The sequence below is a fragment of the Ornithorhynchus anatinus genome, chromosome 4, assembly GCF_004115215.2.
Source record: "Ornithorhynchus anatinus isolate Pmale09 chromosome 4, mOrnAna1.pri.v4, whole genome shotgun sequence".
Lineage (NCBI taxonomy): Eukaryota > Metazoa > Chordata > Mammalia > Monotremata > Ornithorhynchidae > Ornithorhynchus > Ornithorhynchus anatinus.
The window spans coordinates 10,440,546-10,460,532 of NC_041731.1; the positions used below are offsets into that span (position 1 = coordinate 10,440,546).

The 19,987-nt window shown below is 45.5% G+C and overlaps 1 protein-coding gene across 4 annotated transcripts in view; it reads left to right on the forward strand.

Annotated features, from left to right (window-relative positions):
- HECW1 (HECT, C2 and WW domain containing E3 ubiquitin protein ligase 1) overlaps window positions 1-19,987 on the forward strand; it is a 255,082-nt gene that overhangs the window by 222,261 nt on the left and 12,834 nt on the right. For all 4 annotated transcript variants that reach the window (XM_029063053.1, XM_039911702.1, XM_039911701.1 and 1 more), the window contains one exon: window positions 19,745-19,843. In XM_029063053.1, coding sequence (XP_028918886.1) covers window positions 19,745-19,843 — 99 coding nt within the window. The remainder of the gene's footprint in view (window positions 1-19,744; window positions 19,844-19,987) is intronic.

Consider the following 19,987-nt stretch of genomic DNA (forward strand, 5'->3'; position numbering starts at 1 on the left):
CTCCTGTTCACTTTCTGTCCCTTCCTTCATCCAGAGCGTTCTGCCAGTGGAAAGCCAATGGATTCGAGCTCGGCCAAACTAGACATGGCGGCAGCATCCGTCTTTAAACAAAACTCCTTGCAGATGAGCATTTTCTCCCTCATGGTATATCAAAATGAAAAACTCCTCTTGAGATGGGGCTTGTAAGTTGTCTTACAGCATGAATTTGAGTTATGCTGCACATCTCTGATATCAAAAAGCCCAGTGCCTCTCTCCTCTGATCTACGAGGTTTAGTAGGTTTGAATGAGCTGTGATTTTTTCCTCTTAGGGGTGAAAGATTTACTGCCTCAGACACAGAGGCTATTGCAGCTGCTCATTAATTTTTGATTGGGGGGGGGGGTGAGAAGTTGATTTATGAGACAGGCCTAGAGAAGCCAAATCTTGCCAAGCTTGGCTGAAGAATGTCTGAAGGGGATTAGGGTAACCGAGTGCAGGTGTTTGCAGAGAGGTGGCATTGTGTGGTGAAACCTCACGGCTCAGGGCTTTGCACATAGACTCACTCTTGACTCCGCCACGGACGCTCGGTGTGAGCGGATGCGAAGCTCAGTGATGGGCCCCTCTCCTTCCTAAGAAGCTGTGTGGCCTAGTGGAAAGAGCACACTACTGGAAGGCAGTAGACTTGGAGTCTGATCCCAGCTCTATCTCTTGGACATTGTGTCACCTTGGTCGAGTCACTTGACTACTTTGTGCTTTAGTTTGCTCACATGTAAGATGGAGATAAAATAATGGTTCTCCTTCCCACTGTGTGAACCCTCTGTGGGTCAAGGACTATTTGATGGTGTTATATTGTATCTGCCCCAGAGTTTAGCACACTGCTTGGGATATAGTGAAAGTTTAACTGCCACAACTAGAATAATTATTATGATTATTACCTTGAAAAAATGAAACTCGAGTCCCTCTTCAGTCCACTAACTTTCACGTTACTCCAGCGGAAAATGCAAAATCCTCCGGGAGTCTGAAGAGAGTGCTAACTATGGGTCAAACACTGTGTTAAGCATAAGGATCGGTACAGTACAATTAGACCAGGCCCAGTCTCTCTCTCACAGTCTCTCTGAAGCAGCGTGGCTCAGTGGAAAGAGCATGGGCTTTGGAGTCAGAGGTCATGAGTTCGATTCCCGGCTCGGCCACTTGTCAGCTGTGTGACTTTGGGCAAGTCACTTCACTTCTCGGTGCCTCAGTGACCTCATCTGTCAAATGGGGATGAAGACTGTGAGCCCCACGTGGGACAACCTGATTCCCCTGTGTCTCCCCCAGCGCTTAGAACAGTGCTCTGCACATAGTAAGCGCTTAACAAATACCAACATTATTATTATTACATGGGATTCGCTGTTTAAGTAGGAGGGATGCAGGTATTCTCAATCGTATTTATTGAGCATTTACTATGTGCAGAGAGCACTGTACTAAGCGGTTAGGAGGGTACAGTACCACAGAATTAGCAAACACTTTCCCTGCCCATAATGAGCTTACATTTTTCTGCTTCTACTTGTTACTTTTATATGGCTACCTCTTACTCCTACCCTCTTATAAACTCTCTCTCATGTCTATACGATCATCTTCTTTTCATACCTTAAGCCCATGATTTCTTTTTCCTGACATAACTCAGTCTCTAAATTCTACATTAGCCGCAGTCACTACATCAAAACAGTAGCTAGTGTGTGTATGTGCCAAAAAGCCATTCCGGTGTTAAAGAAAACACACCAAGGTCTGAACCCGATCACTAACCTCTAAGCTGGAAACTCCTTGTGGGCAGGGAACAAATCTAACACGGTTGCTTTATTTTTTAATGGTATTTGTTAAGCATTTACTATGTGCCAGGCATGGTACTAAGTGCTGGGATAAATGCACGCTAATCTGGTTTGACACAGTCTGTGTCCCCCAGAGCGCTCACAGTCTTAATCCCTGTTTTACAGGGGAGGTGACTGAGGAACAGAGAAGTGAAGCGAATTACCCCAGGTCACACAGCAGACCAGTGACGGAGCAGAGATTAGACCCCAGGTCCTTCCGACTCCCAGGCCTGTGCTCTGTACACTAGGTTCAGTTGCATTTTACTCCCCCAAGGGTTTAGCACAGTGCTTTGCACACATTAAGCGCTCAATAAACACCAGTGACTGACTCCGTTGCAGTTTACCCCCTCGGCCTCATGGACCCAGCACAAGAGGTGTCAGCGGTTCAGTTCAAATTAGCCCCGTTCTAAATAATTGAGGTTTGAGTCATGCTGATGGCAGGCGTTATCCTTGGGAAACGACCCACGTGAGCAGCGCTCTATTGGGATGCATTGAACAAATCATCATGGCCAAGTCTAAAGAGAAGAGGACTGGGTGTCAGAGATCTGGGTTCTGATCCCAGCCCTGCTACTTGTCTGCCACTTCTCTGTGTCTCAGTCTCCCCATCTGGAAAACGGGGATCAGATACCTGTTTTCCTTTCCTGTTAGACAATGTCGGTCAGTCGATCGTATTTACTGAGCGCTTACCGTGTGTGGAGCACTGTATTAGGAGCTTGGGAGAGTACGCTACAATAATAGACACATTCTCTGCCCACAACGAGCTTGCAGTCTAGAGGGAGAGACAGATATTAATATAAATAAATTGCAGATATGTACATAAATGCTGTGGGGATTGGTTCTGCATACAGTAAGAACTGCGTAAATATTATTGACTGAATTGTGGTATTTGTTAAGCGCTTACTATGTGCAAAGCACCGTTCTAAGCTCTGGGGGATACAAGGTGATCAGGTTGTCCCACGTGGGGCTCAGAGTTTTAATCCCCGTTTGACAGAGGAGGTAACTGAGGCGCAGAGAAGTTAAGTGACTTGCCCAAGGTCACGCAGCTGACCAGCGGCAGAGCCGGGATTAGAACCCGTGACCTCTGACTCCCAAGCCCGCGCTCTTTCCACTGAGCCGTGCTGCTTCTCCGGGGACTGTCCAAACTGATTATTTTGTTTCTTCCTCAGCATTTAGCACTGTGCTTGGCATACGGTATGCGCTTAGCAAACTTCATTATTATCATTATCATCACTACTACTATTTCTACGACCGTCTTCACACATTTATGTAGGGATCTGCCAATTATCCGCTTAGTTCGGTCAGTATAGACCTGGCCATATCGGGGCTTGTAGCGATCATCTGATTTGGGCTGTCCGCATTCATCAGATGAACCAGAAAATTGTCCACTCATTTTGTGCTGGGCAGGAAGCAAAAAAACCAGATTTACCATGCCCCGGGCCAGTTTCAGACCTTTGGCCACTCAGAGGATGGGAAAACTTGGCCATGATTCCCCTGGCCCCTTAGCTCTGCTGCCACTTGTCTGCTGTGTGAACTTGGGCAAGTCACTTCACTTCTCCGTGCCTCAGTTACCACGTCTGTAAAATGGGGATCGAGACCGTGAGCCCCATGTGGGACGGGGACTGTGTCCAACCCGATTTGCTCGTATCCACCCCAGCGCTTAGTACAGTGCCCGGCACATAGTAAGCGCTTAAAAAAATACCACGGTTGTTATTATTGATGGGAAACGGAAATCAGTTGGAACTCCTGAATGCAGAGGGTTTCTCTGAGGAGCAGCCTCTGGTCCCTGCCCGCTGCCGCAAAGTCATTGCGTTCCCATGCAGTGACAGAGGCACCGATTTGCAAACTTCTTGTCGTCACTTGACGGGCACCCCCGAGTCATCTAGAGCTTCCAAGCAGCGGCGGCCCGGACCGAACGGCAGATGGGTTAGCTAATTCACAGGGCGAGAGCCCGGCCCACAGGGCTTCATCAGAGAGAGATTGGAAGGAGATAGAGATTTTTCTCATGGAACCAGAAGCTTGGGAGGCTTCCCACAGGGCGGCACCTGAAGCAAATCCACCCTTGGTGGCCACCCGCCGGGATACCCCCCCCCCCCCGTCTGGTCCTGGGGGGACAGCTGCTTGTCAAGTAGGCCTTCCGCCCTGACCTACCTCACAGTCCACAGCGGGCCCGAATCCCTGAGGAGGACCACAATGAAGTCACGTCCTGACCGCACAGAGCAAAGCTCGAGCTCTCCCATTGACAGAACAGAGGGCGGTCATTATCGAATCGTACGTTCCAAGCGCTTAGTACGGTGCTCTGCATATAGTAAGCGCTCGGTAGATACTATTGAATGAATGAATTAGAGAAGCGGCATGGCGGAAGTGGATGGAGTCACTGGGAGTCACGGGTCATGAGTTCTAATTCCAGCTCTGCCACTTGTCTGCTGTGTGACCTTGGGCAAGCGACTTCTCTGTGCCTCAGTTACCTCACCTATAAAATGGGGGTTAAGACTGTGAGTCCCCCGTGGGACAACCTGATTATGTTTAGAACAGTTATTATTATTATTACACCAGGGCTTAGCACATAGTAAGCCTTATTATTATCATTATTATTAAAATATTCCTCTGAGAGTGGCCCTCCCCTTCCCATCCCCCCGCGTGGTGGAAGACTTTAGTTTAATAATATGCACTTTTAGTGCTGTTTGAAATATACAGGCAAATGAGATGTGGGATCTTCATCTCCAAAGAGAACCTTCGTTTCGGCCAAAGACATTTCGGCTAGAACCCGACCGCAGAATTAGGGAATGTTATATTTGGGGTGTGGCGTTTGGACAAGCTCTGTTGTTCGAAGGAACGGTTCATTTCAGGCACCTACTCTAGGACACACCTCTAGACCGTGAGTTTTCCTCTACACAAGGTTTTACAAGAGTGTAAACCAGGCGCTCTGGGGAAGCAGTGTGGCCTATTGGAAAGAGTATAGGTCTGGGAGCCAGAGGACCTGGGTTCTAATTCTGGCTCCACCACTTGCCTGCTGTGTGATCTTGGGCAAGTCACTTGATTTCTCTGTACCTCGGTTTCCTCAACTGCAAAATAACCACTCTCCCTCCTACTTAGATTGTGAGTCCCATGTAGGACAAGGACTGTGTCGGGCCTGACTGACTAGTACCTATCCCAGTGCTTAGTACAGTGCCTGCTACCCAGTGAGCACTTAACAAACACCGTATTAAAGAAACAAACCTCTAGAAGAGCAGGGTGCTCGCTTACCTACAGAACACAACTGTGTTAAATGCAGGAATGACAATCACAGTGCCGCCCCTGTCATCTGGCCCCAGGTGCTTTTAATTAGCGCTCAGTACAGTGCTCTGCACACAGTAAGCGCTCAATAAATACCACTGAATGAATTAATTGTGGGATTTGTTAAGTGCTTACTCTGTGCCAGGCACCGTTCTAAGCGCTGGGGTGGATACAAAATAATCAGGTTGGACATAGCCCATGTCCCACCATAGGGCTCATGGTCTTATTAATCTCTATTTTACAGATGAGAGAACTGAGCCCCAGAAAAGTGAAGTGACTTGCCCCAGGTCACACAGCAGTTAAGTGGCGGAGCTGGGATTGCAACCCAGTTTCTTCTGACTCCCGGGCCCATGCTCTATCTATTAGATAATGCTGCTTCTCTTTTAGGAGTCGAAAGGACCCGTGGGATTCCGAACAAGGCACTTTCACCTCCTGCAAATTGGTCATGCCCCCTGGGATGGTTTAAACCACTCTCACCGTATTCGCGTATAAGTGCGACTCCAAAAAGCAAGCGGTAAACTTGGAACTCTTTGGGTTCGGCAACGTCAAAATCAGCTTGATCAAATATAATTGGTGGGAAGATCAGTAACCTTTTTTTAAAAAAGAAAAACTAAACTGTGAAAGGGTAATGCTTTTTAATTAATCAGAGCTATGAGGGGAGAGAGAAGTGCCTGTAAGATGCATATTTAGATAATAAGCCTTAGAAATTATGCAGTGCTTTTCGTCTTCAAAGCACTTATTAACATGAAGCAATTACTCGGTTTTCTTCTCCTATGAGATAGGCCTGTCTACTCTCCTTTTTTTAGACACACCCTCCATGAAATACCCAATTTGGAGATTCCCCTCTATTCTCCTCTGGCAGTTGCTTAACGCAGAGTTCTGCACGGAGTAAGTGGTCAGTTAATGCTATCGGTGGATGGATTGAGATGCACCCATCCATGTTTTTCTTCTTCTTCTTACAGTATTTAAGCCCTTGCTATGTGCCAGGCCCTAAGTGCTGGGGTAGATACAAACTAATCAGGTTGGACACAGTCCATGTCCCACATGGGGCTCACAGTCTTATTCCCCATTTTACGGATGCAGTAATGAAGACACAGAGAAATAAAGTGGCTCGCCCAAGGTCACAGAGCAGAGAAGTGGTGGAGCTGGGATTAGAACCTAGGTCCTTCTGACTTTCGGGCTTGTGCTCTTTCCACTAGGCTATGCTGCTTCTTGTTTATGATATGTAAGTCTATGGGAAATTGCTACAGCCATTTGCAAAATGACTGCACTTTTCAAGAAAAAACACACAGCATTCCAAACCTCATTTTGGGTGATCCCGTTTTACCATTTGTTGTTGAATCTGACTCCGTTTACTCAAGAAGTCACATCCATTTAGAAAGCTGGATGCCACCGCAGTTTTGTAGACCTTCAAGTCTGAGTGAAGCTTCATGCCCTGTATGATAATAATGATAATGGAACTTAAGTGCTCTGCTTTGTGCCTAGCAATCTTCTAAGCACAGGGGAAGATACAAGCATATCAGTTTGGATACAGTCCCTGTCCCTTAGAGGGCTCACAGTTTAAGTAAGGAGTACGATATTATCCCCACATGAAGTAACCAAGGCCCAGAGATGTTAAATGACTTACCCAAGGTCACACAGCAGACCGGTGGCAGAGCTTGGATTAGACCTCCCGTCCTCTGACTCCCAGGATTGTGCTTTTTCCACTAGGCCAAGCTGCTTCTCATTGAAGCCAGACTCTGTCAGCCTCCCAGAGGCCATGTGTATCTATTAATCGATGGCTACCGTAAGCCTTAAGTAGCAGACCGGTAATGGTGTTACGTATCTGATCTTCATTTTCAAAGATTAAACTACTGACAGTAAGATCCTTTCCATCTATAAGAATGTGGCTGAAAAGATGAATGCAAGATCAGTAGCAGCTGCATGACCTAGTGGATTGAGCATGAGGCTGAGAGCCAGAAGGACCTGGGTTCTAATTCCATTCCGCTACTTCCCTGCTGTCTGACCTTGAGCAAGTGATTTAACTTCTTTGTGCCCCAATCACCTCACCTGTAAAATGGGGATTAAGACTGTGAGCCCCACGTGGGACAGGGACTGCGCCTAACCTGATTGCGCTGTGTCTATGCCAGCACCTAGAACAGGGCCTAGAGAAGCAGCATGGCTCATTGGAAAGAGCTCGGGCTTTGGAGTCAGAGGTCATGAGTTCGAATCCCAGCTCTGCCACGTGTCAGCTGTGTGACTGTGGGCAAGTCACTTAACTTCTCTGTGCTTCCGTTACCTCATCTGTAAAATGGGGATTAAGACTGTGAGCCCCACGTGGGACAACCGGATGCCCCTGTGTCTACCCCAGCGCTTAGAACAGTGCTCTGCACATAGTAAGCGCTTAACAAATACCAACATTATTAGGGCCTGGCACATAGTAAGTGCTTAAAAAAATCATTAAAGAAAAATACACCTTCCTTGGAGTCTGTACTTAAGAAGAGACTCTTGACTAAGTTAATTGGTTCTTTCCATACAGGGCCAGTCTATCTCTCAAGCGTGAGGGGTTTCTCCTGTTTTTGTGACTGAATTCTTCTCGGACTTGGCGGGACAACTGTTCTCTCTGGGCCCGATTTATAAAATGGGACCGAGGGAATATTTCAAAAGCAATTTTAAGATTACCATAGGAGAGGTCAGCTGAAAATCGTGAACGATGCTGGGCTAATGGAGGGTTTTCTGAGAGCTAAAAGGAAAAGGCAGGAGACCTCGAGAGAAAGAAGCCTTAAAGATGAAGAGCACTGATACTGAAGGAATACGAAATAGCAGAAAGTGACCTGTTTAACAATAGGGAACTGGGGGAGGGAACTGTCTTTTCTTGTGCATAGGTCTGCCGGAGGCAGGAAAATGTTTACCACTTTCAACTAAATCCTTGAAAACAATTCTTGGGATAGGGCTGAATATGCCCCAGCTCAGCACTCTGTCAAAAGTAATCCTATCTGACCCTGTCTGTTTCTCTTAGGTCTTGAGCAAGTCATTTAACCTACTTTCTCCTCTGGTGAATAGGAAAAAGGAAAATACCCACCTACCTTTCAGGGGTTGCCCAAGGATCCTGAATTTCTGGATCCCTTTGATCTCCCCTTTTTACCCTCTCCCTTTCCCCTCCCCCTATTACCCTCCAGAACTTCCATCATCCAATTTTGTCTGCGGACCAACAATCCTCATCGTTCATTCAGTCGTATTTACTGAGCACTTACTGTGTGCAAAACACTGTACTAAGCGATTGTGAGAGTACAATATAACAATAAACAGTGATATTTCCTGCCCACAGGGAGCTTATCAGTGGTATTTACTGAGTGCTTACTGTGTGTACTGCGTTGTACTAAGCATCGGGAGAGTACAGTACAGTAGAGTTGGTGGACATAATCCCCAGAAGAATTTTACAGTCTAAAGGGGGAGACAGACATTAAAATAAAGGACAGATAGGGAAAAAGCTCACCTCATAGTATTTTTTGTAGCTGTGCCTCTTCACTGGGTTATTGAAAGAAAAGGCCGTGAAGGTTTGCACACTTTTTTTTGTAGTATTTGTTAAGGGCTTATTGTGTGCTTGACACTGTACTAAGCTCTGGGATAGATCTAAGCTAATCAGGTTGGACACAGTCCATGTCCCTCCTGGAACTCACAGTCTCAATCCCCATTTTACAGATGAGGTAACTGAGACCCAGAGAAGTAAAGTGACTCGTGCAAGCTCACATAGCAGACATTTGGTGGAGCTGGGATTAGAACCCAGATCCTTTTGACTCCCAGGCCTGGGCTGTTTTCACTAGGCCACGCTGCAGTCGGTCAGTCAGCTGTATTTACTGAGTGCTTACTGAGTGCGGAGCATCGTACTAACAGATATATTCCCTGCCCAAAATGGGCTTACAGTCTAGAGTTTGCAGTTTGTTGATCCCATTCTCTCAGCACCAAGATGAAAATAGGAATTATTCCATCACTGAGAGCAAAGTACAGTTTGATTCATTGCTAAGGATCTTGGGATTGTGCTTTGTAGTCAGTAAATCCTGCAGATTGATCGATTCTCAGTAAATGCTTGTCATCCAGGGAATTGCTCCTTGGAAGCTCTGACTGCAGGAATCTTCCCCAACAGGGCTGTCAACTCAGGGTATCTGGGAGATGTTGTCCAGAAAAATCAGGGCCAAAGGTCAAGGCAGGAGGAAAAACCTAAAATGAGTTATCCCAGAGCCTCACACGATAATGCATCTCTCTGTGCAGCTCTTCAAATGGCAAAAAAAAAAAAAAAAATCTGCTTCAAGCTTCCAGTTTTTCCCAGGCACTTTTTCTCTAGGCTACATGCAAATATTAACAGGTCTATTTAACTACAGGCTTTCTGAGGCAGGGGACAGAGAAAGACAGATGTAGTCGAAAGGGAAAGTTATTGGAAAGAGGCTGCCAGGTAATGAGAACTGAAGAGGACATGGGCAGAGAAGTGTAGGGAAAGAGAAAGGAACAAATGAGTAGAGACATGTAATCGAAGGAGGAAGGGTGAATAATAAACCAACAGAAGAAGTGAGAGGCATAGATTCAAATGCTGAGAGTGAAAGGGAGAAAGTGATTGGAAGACAAGGAAATAGGTGTGGACTATGAAGGTGGGGTAATAAAACTCCAATGTTGTTTCAGCTTTGAGTGTGTGTACACGCACATTCTGTTTCTGTTAAATTGTAAGATGTTTGGGATCAGGAATAATGTATGTCTTTTTGAGGTGAAAAGTGTCCAAATCACTGAATATTTTTCGTTCAGCCTGAGATATGAGGTGGTCTCAGGTGTCCCCTTCCTCTTCATGATACAAAACCATCACAGTTGCAGCAAAAACAACGCAAGGGCTTGTCCTAGCAGATTAGAGGCAGAATCTTATAAATTCCTTTCCATTCTTAACCATGGGTACCTGAGCGATGTCCTCTTTAAGGGCAGGGGTCAGGAAAATGCTTGGCAGTATTTTCATGGACAATGTGTGCAAAGATTCTCTCTCAAAGACATTCTCACTTCTGGGTGCAGTCTCCCCGGTGGTAACATCATCTCTGAACCGAAGGACAACAAAACTGTTACCCAAGATTTTGCGCAATTTATTTTAAAGTACTCTGCTCAGTACCTATAAAACCCTGGAATTTTGTAAATACGGATGCCATCTACCACTTCCATCATTTTTGAGGTTGGAAAAGTGGTTTGATTCAGAGATTTTTCTGATGACATTTTTGCCACTAGGCTAAATATTTTATTTATTTTTTTAAAGCCAGTTGGAAATGCGCTGTGCAATGATTGTCCAGTGATTTCTGCCAAAACACATTCCCAAAACCTGTGAGAGACAGGGAGGTAGGGGAGAGTCTGAATTGCCAACCTGATAGTGAAAGTTGAAGTGAGATGTAAATCAGAATTGTGTGTTTCAAGTGGACCTATATCTGTGGACTGAGTAGTCCAGCCTCTCTGAGAATCTGAAGCCATCTCTTTGTTTGGACATCTTCCTCTTTTTTGCACATCTGACACTGAAAACCAGTTGCAATTAATCTCCCCAGTTTAAGTCCTCAAGTGATAATTGGTATCTCAAATATATAAGGCAGAGATCGTGATTACCAACTCTATTCTATGGTATTTTCCCAAGAGCTTAGTTCAGTACTTTGCACACGGTAAGCTCTCTAGGAATACCGTCGATTGAGATTTCAGATGAAACTTGATATCTCAAATATATCTGATATTTCAAATATTTGATATTTCAAAAAATTTATGTCTATTGGCTTTTAGAAGCAGCTCCACTGTTCCAATTTTTAATAAGGCATTTTTAACACTACCCAGATGGTTTCCTTAAGATTTAACCGGAAGCCCATTGATCCGGTTCTCCATAGTCCTTTCCCTCTGGGGCATGGATTTAGCTCCATGGCCTCAGTCTAGTGTGAGTGAGACCTGACATGTTTATGACACAGCCAGGTGCCTGGACTTGCATTCAGCTCTGCGGTACAAAGGTGCAAAACTCAACTTTTATCCTTCATTTCATATTCAAAAAATCAATTTAGCCATGTGTTAAAATGGGCCAAATAGTTTAAATTAATTTCTGTACCTTGTAACTTGTTTTTTTCATGCTCAAAAACAGAAAACATGAAACAAAGCTAAAGTCAATAACTGGGACCCAACCAGGTAGCAGCGACAGATGAATTTTGTATTTCTAAATCCTATTCCATTTTTTTTTTTTAAGATTCTACCCTTGCTCTGAGCAGGTTACCTTCTATGGAACCTCAGATGGATTTCAAAGTGTTACAGAAATGGCCCATGTCACGCAAACGGACAGGAACGATGACTAAAGCTGGTCCTGTATTATTTCAGCACCTGCTTGTCTTTAGGAAATATACTTATCCATGTTTAGAACAACTTTTCAGAGGTGATTTTATTCAAATCTGTGTTTACTCTTTTGGATTGCTTGCTTCCTTCTGGTACTCTACCCCTTTCTTGTAGCTTGAAATTCCCCTCAAGTAGTATCCATTGTCTAGAACTGACTGTCCTTTTGCCCAAACTTCTGATTTTCTTGGATAGGCAGTTTGACAGCTATTTATCTGTAGTAAAGTTTGTCAGCTTCTTGCAAGCAAAGCAAAAGCAGTACTAAATATTTTTGGAATTTACTCTGGGTAAAACAATTCAGTGGAGGCCTTGAATGGAACAACCGTATTTTTACTTCTAACATGATGTTTATGTCTTGTTCACTGTAAGCAAACTGTGGAATTTTGACAAAGTGTCTGAGCAGATACCTCTTGCTTTATAATGGTCTTGTGGTAATCAGGGAATCAGTCAATCAAATCTGTGTTGCCAGCTTGACTTTCAATCCAGTGAAGGGTGACTGGTTAATTAGCCTTTCTTCGGTTGAACTTGTACGCAACTGGAAAATCTCAGGTGAAGCAGGACTTCCTGGCCTACTGTATATGAGCATATCATAAAGATTAATATACTACTTTGTCACGGGCTTTGTTTTCTGTATAACTATAAGGCATTAGTGTGATTGTTAGTATGATATTATGAACTATATAAGACAACAAAAAGCCTTCCTTTTTTTTTCTTTTTCCCCTTTCATATCTTTCCTCTAAAGTCTCAACTTCTCCCTTGTCTTCACTGCCTTTTGCTTGCTCTCCTACACTTTCTGTACAGGTCTTTTTCTCTCATCTGATGTCCTGTTTCCAAGTCTGTGTATAGAAATTTTCTCTCTGTCTATTACTTCGTCAGTATTATAGTGTGTGTGTGTGTCTGTGTGGGTATATGTGTCCCATTGTTCGACTCCCCGTGTATAATAACTGTATTTGTATGTGTCCATGTATTTCTATGAATACCTATTTTGCCTTGTAGTTCTGCCCTGTGTCTTGTGTGTTCGTATGCGTGTATGTATGCATGCATGTGACCCAGCTATCACTGGGCAGTCAGATTGTGGCTAGACCATTGTGTTAGCCCCTTACTCCCCACAATCCCACATTGGTCTCCCTACCTCCAGCCTTTCTGATCTCCAGTCCAACCCACCACAGTCTTCCCTGTGTTCAAACCTCCAAAAATCCCGCCTTCCCCGATGAACTCTCCACCACCCTACAGCCACCTCCAGCACTTTTTACTGATACACAACACTTACACTTTGGGTATAGATGTCTATGCAGTTGTATACCTCATTATATCACGTTATTCATTCGGATCCCTCTATTTGTCAATATTTTTTATGTCTGTGTGTCTCCCTCCTTCCCCCCATGAGTGAGCTCCTTGTCGGCAGGGAATATATCTCTTGCTTCGGTTGTACTATGCATTGCACCCTCTGGATGCTCAATATATATAATTACTACTAATGACCGTTTCTTAGAAGTGAGCTGGAGCAAAGGTAAAGAGGAATCTGGCCGCCTGAGCTCATCCTGTTTCTAACACCCTGGATCTGGGTCAGAGCATGAATGAAGCTCATGAGTGTGTGCAAGAGAGAACCTCCTCTAGAATGTAAGCTCGTTGTGGGCAGGGAATGTGTCTGTTATATTCTCATTGTTACTCTCCCAAGCACTTAATATAGTATACTGCACACAGTTAGCGCTCAAAACATACGACTGACTGCCCACATTGAGCTTACAGTTTAGGGGGAAGCACTGCACCTATCAGGACCTCTGAACTCGGACAAAGGGGATGGCTTCCCAAAGCCTACTTCATGGCCCCAAAAGCCAGCAGAGGAACTCTCCTGACAAAGCCAAGACTGAAGAGAGAAAAAGTTCTGAAAGTAGATATCAAACCAGGGACCTGTGCACAGCCCCAAGATAGGATCACAAGCAATGAGAACTTGGACTAAAATCGGCCCATCAGCTTCTAAACAATGCTCATTTCGGTATACCTTCATTGAGCAGGATATAAAAGGCTCGTGATCCCAGGAAGATACCCAAACTACAGCTCCTTGTTAAGTAGAACTCGGCTAACCATAAAAAGATTGGACCGAAGAAATCCTTTAAAGATACAAGGAAGCAACCACCTCCAACACTGCAGCAAAGCTGTAGACAGAGAGGACACTACAGTGGATCAACCTGGTGCAGGACGATTGGAAATGAAGTGATTCTCTTAGAACAGCCACTTCGGAAAGACCATAATGCAATGGAGAATAGAGAACAGTGCCAGACTCTAGGTAACAATCGATCATTCATATTTATTCACTGTGTGCAGAGCACTGTACTAAGTGCTTGGGAGAGTATGATCTAAACTGCAGTAGGACGGCAAAGGGCAGTCTTTGCGGACACACAGTATGGAAGATATCGCCTGATCCATATCGATCTTATCCAGGGCCCTTGCTCACACTGAAAAGAATCTCATGACCAGTACTAACATCATCATCAAACCCCAAGGACAGTTATGATTTCCAGTGGCTGAATTTGTTTGAAATTTCAGGTTCCACCCTTTCCAACATTTCATATCTATTCCTTTATAGCCACCTGGTGAGGGAGGCGGGATCAGCTCTGGAAAGAGAAAATGAAAAGCTGAGGGGAACTTGTTCCAGGCAGCCTGCCAGGCCTGGAAAACAGAATGTTCCCTGCTTCCAGGCCTCGAATCAGGTAGAATTCCTGGGAAGCTGAAAGTGGATTAAATCCTGGAATGGCAGCACCCTGAGGCTTGGGACATCGCCAGACCAAAAACCAAATACCTTTGGACTCACAAAATAAGAGCACCTGGAGGAGCCAGTCTTCACAGTGGAAAAAGGAGGGGGGAAGTTGTTAGGACTGGCCCAAGGCTTGCTGTTGGCCCTTTTGAAATTGCCACCTGACCCCCATTTTCTGGCCTCCATTTGCTCTTTTGGCTTCCTCTGCCTGTGCTACCAGTTTCACTCTGGCCAGGCAACTGAAGATGGGTGGTAAATGTGCACACTTAACTGGAAGGTCAATCAGAGGGGTGATTTGGAACTTGGAGTTCACCAGTTGCTCCTCTCAGCCTAAAATAGCCATTTTTTCTGGCTTTAGGTACCGCGTGACCTAGTGGAAAGAACATGGTTTGGAAGTCAGAAGGATCTGGCTTCTAATCCCGGCTCCACCACTTGTCTGTTGTGTGGCCTCGGGCAAATCACTTAATTTCTCTGTGCCTCGGTTCCCTCATCTGTAAAATGGGGATTGAGACCGTGAGCTCCATGGGGACATGGACTGTGTCTAACCTGATTAGTTTGTATCTTTCCCAATGCTTTGAAGAGCATCTGGCACATAGTAAGTGCTTAACAAATACCATTGTGAAAAAAAGAGGACCACCCTGCCCTGATTGCAGCAGGGACAAGCAGCTGTCGCTGACACTGAAAAGAGAGAGGAGGGGAAAGAGGAAGGAAAAAGGTTACCTTTCTTCCATTCCTCCTCACCCTGCTACTATTCCGTAATTGTAGATATCAGGTCTCTTCCCACCACCCTCACTGGAAGTGGAAGCAACATGGCCTAGTGGAGAGACAACGGGTCTGGGAGTCAGAAGAACCTGGGTTCTGATTCCGCCTCTGCCAGTTGCTTGCTCTGTGACCTTGGGAAGTCACTTCATTTCTCTGTGCCTCAGTTTCCTCAACAGCAAATCGGGACCCCTGTTCTCCCTCCTACTTAGATTTTGAGTCCAGTGCGGGATGGAATGGTGTCTGACCTAGTTAACTTGACCTACCCCAGTGCTTAGAACAGTGTTTCACACACAGGAAAATCTTAAATCCCATAAAAATAAAAAAGTGGAACCCTGGTGGATCCATTTCCTTTTGGGTGGGAATTGAATTACAAAAATCTGACAGTCCTATCTTAAAGGGTAGTGTCTGGTCACTTAAATTCAAAATAGTTCAGCTTTCTGACTAAAAGACTGTCTCCTCCTCACAATTCCTTTTTCTCTTTGGACCTTTCACATCCACTCTCCGCCACGGTGTCTTAGAATAAGAGGACAAAATTGATTCCCTCGCCATCCCTGAGGAACCCCCCTCCATCCTGCCATTCTGCAGAAGAAATTCTCATTTCCAGTCAACAATTTAGGCCTACTTATATAGAGAAACTTAAGGCAGCTTCGACTTGGTCATTTGCCCTGCAGAAAGGATTTACCTCACTCCGTTTGTTCTCTAAATACACCTTGACTGCTTGTGAGGAAGAGCATATTCAGTGCCCTCTGCCAAGCCACAAACACTTTCGGCAAGAAAAACACATTGTAGTCGCTTGGAGAATTCAACTTGATTTTCTAAGAGGAAAAAAAATGTGTTTATATTTTATTTAATCTCCTTAGGGACTGTGAGTCACTCATGCACCTTCACCTGCAGTGTCGTCATTTTAGAGGAGGAAGGACAATTATGCATATATAATTCCACCGATTGGCATTATTCCCAGTAAGCGAGAGAGGTGACGAATAGGTTGATAGAAAGTAGCATCCTATTATTCCATTCTGGTCCTTTTCAGCAATCCTTTATCCAGACAGCCATCTGTCAGGCAGACTTTTCTGTGATGAAAGGATTTTTTTTTTTTCCTTTTCCTCTTCCCCTCATTTCCCCACCTCTCGCTAATGAATGTGATTTACTTTTTGAGCCAGTGGATTGTTTATATCGAGTTAAATTTGGAAAGGAATCTGAAGGGCAGATTTTCCCAGCACCCGTGCCATCTTGGAACATTTGCCCAGGGGTTTTTTTTTTAACCAGGCATGCAAGCACATCTGGGAGAACTTCAAAAGATGGGAATGAGAGGCCTATTTCAGCAGCTGCGGCAGCATCAGCATTAGCAGTGTTGACTCCTGGAAAGAGCCTGGGCCTGGGAGTCAGGGGACCTGGGTTCTAATCCCAACCCTGCCCCTTCCCTGCTGACTTTGGGAAAGTTCCTTAACTTGAACATAGAGAAGCAGCGTGGCCTAGACTAGAACGCAGGCCTGAGAGTCAGAAGGACCTGGGTTCTCCTTCCAGCTCAGTCACTTGTCTGCTCTGTGATCTTGGGTATGTCACTTCGCTTCTCTGTGCCTCAGTTACCTCATCTGTAAAATCAGGACCAAGACTCTGAGCCCCATGTGGGACTCAGACTGTCCTACCTGATTATCTTGTCTCTACCCCACTGCTTAGTACTGTGCCTGATACATAGTAAGTGCTTAGCAAATACCCTAAAAAAATTGAAAAACTTCTCTGGGCCTCAGTTTCCTCATCTCTAAAATGGGGATTCAATGCCTGTCTCCTACTTAAACTATGAACCCTAGGGGAGAAAGAGACAGGGTTGGAAGGGTGTCTTGTATCTACTCCAGGGATTAGTACCGTCCTCTGCACAGTCGGTGCTCAGCAAATACCACTGACTGCCATCCATACTGTACATTTTCCTTCGGAATCGTGCCATGCTGTTGAAATCTACTGGTTGGCGTTGAGTGTAACTGGGCTTCAAGAGTCCTCAGTCTCGGTCTAGACAACAAAAGTGTTTCAAAGAAGCAGAGCTTAGCTTCCGGGAATGATAGGGGAGTTTGAAGATGCTCCTTGTTTATGTCATTGTAAAACCTGTTTTCAGTCACGGCTGTTTAGGTCTCCGGCCTGTCATCTGAGCCTACGTTAGACTGATTAGAAGAAACCCTGGTTCAGTGGGGAAGGCATTGCAGTCGTAACCCGAACGTAAACCTGTGCGGTCAGAGCTTGTTCCGTGACTAGGATATTACAATGAAGTTTCATTTTAAGCTGAGCCCTTGACGTTGTTTATACATTTTTGGCACGTTTAGAGGCAGGCCCTTTGCTTGAACAGCTGCAGGTGCAATTCACGTAAGACAACATTAACTGAAATGTAAATGGTTACTAGATGACATGCCCTTTCTGCTGGTGTGGTTGTTTACAACAGCTGTGTGCAACTTGAGGCCGAGATCAATCAGCAGAAAAATGGACATAGTCACCTGGAAGAGTGTTTCAAAGCAAAAGATTCTGAGACTAATCTCCTGAGACTTTTTTTCACGCCCCCATTCGGGGAACTGACTGTGCTTAGTACCCTCCCTTGCTCCCCTCACCCTTTCTTCGTTCTGCTGGAAGCGCTACCCAACAGCTTCTAAACCAGCTGCCTTTTGTGGCTTCTGCAGAAACAGCTGCAGAGTTCTCAGAATCACTCAACTGATGCCATCTGAGCCCCCCCGCCTATTGCAGTGGAATGTCCTAGCTCCTGTGGAGACAGAAGCTAATTAGATGTAATAATGGGGGGAAAGTGCTGGTCTTCAAGGGATTTAGGATGTACTTGGATTCAGTACTTAATCAAGAATAGTCTCCCGGTCTCCCCTCTAGACTGTAAACTCCTTGTGGGCAGGATACGGGTCTGTTTATACCTAGTTTGGCCAGTGGCTAGTGAGTGGGAGGCAATCTGCTACCAGTCAAAACTCCCCTGTGCTGGGCAGCAGTGGCGTGGGAGAGATTCGAGGATGGAGACTCAGGTTTACTCCATGGAAGGAGGCAGTGGTAAACCACTTCTATGGTTTTACCAAGAAAACGCTACGGATACACTACCAGAACAATTGCAGACGGAGGTGGGGCGTTCTGGGAAAGATGCGTCCGTGGCATCTCTCCACGAGAAGCAGCGTGTGGCTCGGTGGAAAGAGCATGGGCTTGGGAGTCAGAGGTCATGGGTTCCGGTCCCAGCTCCGCCACTTGTCAGCTGTGTGACTTTGGGCAGGCGACTTAACTTCTCTGTGCCTCGGTAACCTCATCTGTAAAATGGGATTAAGACTGTGAGCCCCCCCGTGGGACAACCTGATCACCTTGTATCCCCCAGCATTTAGAACAGTGCTTGGCACATAGTAAGCGCTTAACAAATACCATCATTATTATTATTATTATTATGGCATCACTACGGGTCGGCGATGACTCTACAGCATAAGGCAAGATTGTTATATTGTACTCTCCCAAGCACTTAATACAGCGCTCTGCACACAATAAGCGCTCAATAAATATGATTGACTGACTGCCTGACGGCATGGACTGGTGGCAAGAGTCTGTCTTTTAACGGAGAAAGATTTCATCCCAATTCTGATGTTGGCCAGCTGTGTGACCTTGGGCAAATCAGTTAACCTCTCTGAGCCAGTTTCCTCATCTTCGAAATAAGCATACGAGCATCAGCTTCTTTTGACCTCTCAAGGATGTTTGGAAGATAAAATGAAATAACCGTGTGCTGGTGCCTTGGAGAAAAGAGCTGTCCAAATTCAGGGTGTTTTTAGTGTTCTTTTTTTCTCATCTCCCTCAGTCCTAGTAGTTATATTAGTTATAATGGTGAGGGTGGTGGTACTCATAGTGATAGGAGAGTAATGGAGGTATTTATTGAGTCCCACTAAAGGAAATTGCATTGGCCTAGGCAGGTCATGCTCCTTCCTAGCTGAGGAGAATGCTAAGATAGTCCCTGTTGTGGACTAGTTGATTTCTTATCTGTTGATCCTACTCATTTTGGGAGCTTCATAACTCAAGTTATTACAAGTCACCCAACTGGATCCTTCTTCCAACTCTCTCATTCCTCACCAGCAGCTTCCTTCTTTCCAGGAAGCCGAATGGCCTAGTGGAGCGAGCCCAGGTCTGGGAGTCAGAGGACCCAGGTTCTCATCGCCCCACTGTCCCTTGTCTCCCGTGTGACCTTGGCTAAGTCACTTAAGTTCTCTGGGCTCAGTTCCCTCACCCGATTAATGGGGATTAAGACTGTGAACCCCCTGCACTTAGTACAGTAACTAACAAATACCATTTGTATTAAAAGTAGGGGAGAAGGGTGCTGAAGGAATGGGGTGTTCTTTATGTTTTATCAAATCCATAGGCTGTGAGGACCTGGGGGGTTACAGAGAACGTCAAGGAGTGTGGCGTAGTGGATAGAGCATGGGCCTGGGAGCCAGAAGGATGTGGATTCTAATCCCGGTTCTGTCACATTTCTGCTGTGTGACCTTGGGCAAGTCACTTCACTTCTCTGGGCCTCAGTTACCTCATCTGTAAAATGGGGATGAAGTGTGTGAGTCCCACGAGGTACAGGGACTGTGTCCAACCTGATTAACTTGTATCTACCCCAGTGCTTAGAACAGTGCTTGGCACGTAGTAAGCTCGTAACAAGTACCATTATTAGGTGGCAAAAGTCAAAAACCCGAGAAAGAATCCGAAGAAGGACGACGATCCTAGCGACTGGGGTTCTCGGTTTGCGCTTGATTTCCCATGTTTTTGGATGTTTCACAGGTTCAGATTTAGCGGTCGCATCCTTGGGCTTGCCCTGATCCACCAGTACCTCCTGGACGCTTTCTTCACGAGGCCGTTCTACAAGGCCCTGCTGAGACTGTAAGTACATCTCAGGGCTGTGTGTGATCATCCCCTTCCCAATTAATTTCTGGTGGCCGGACTGATCCAGAGGGCAAAGAGGAAGGATGTGCCAGTTGTGTCCAGCGTGTTGCCTGAAGGTTCGGAAGGTCCCCCTGGCCACAT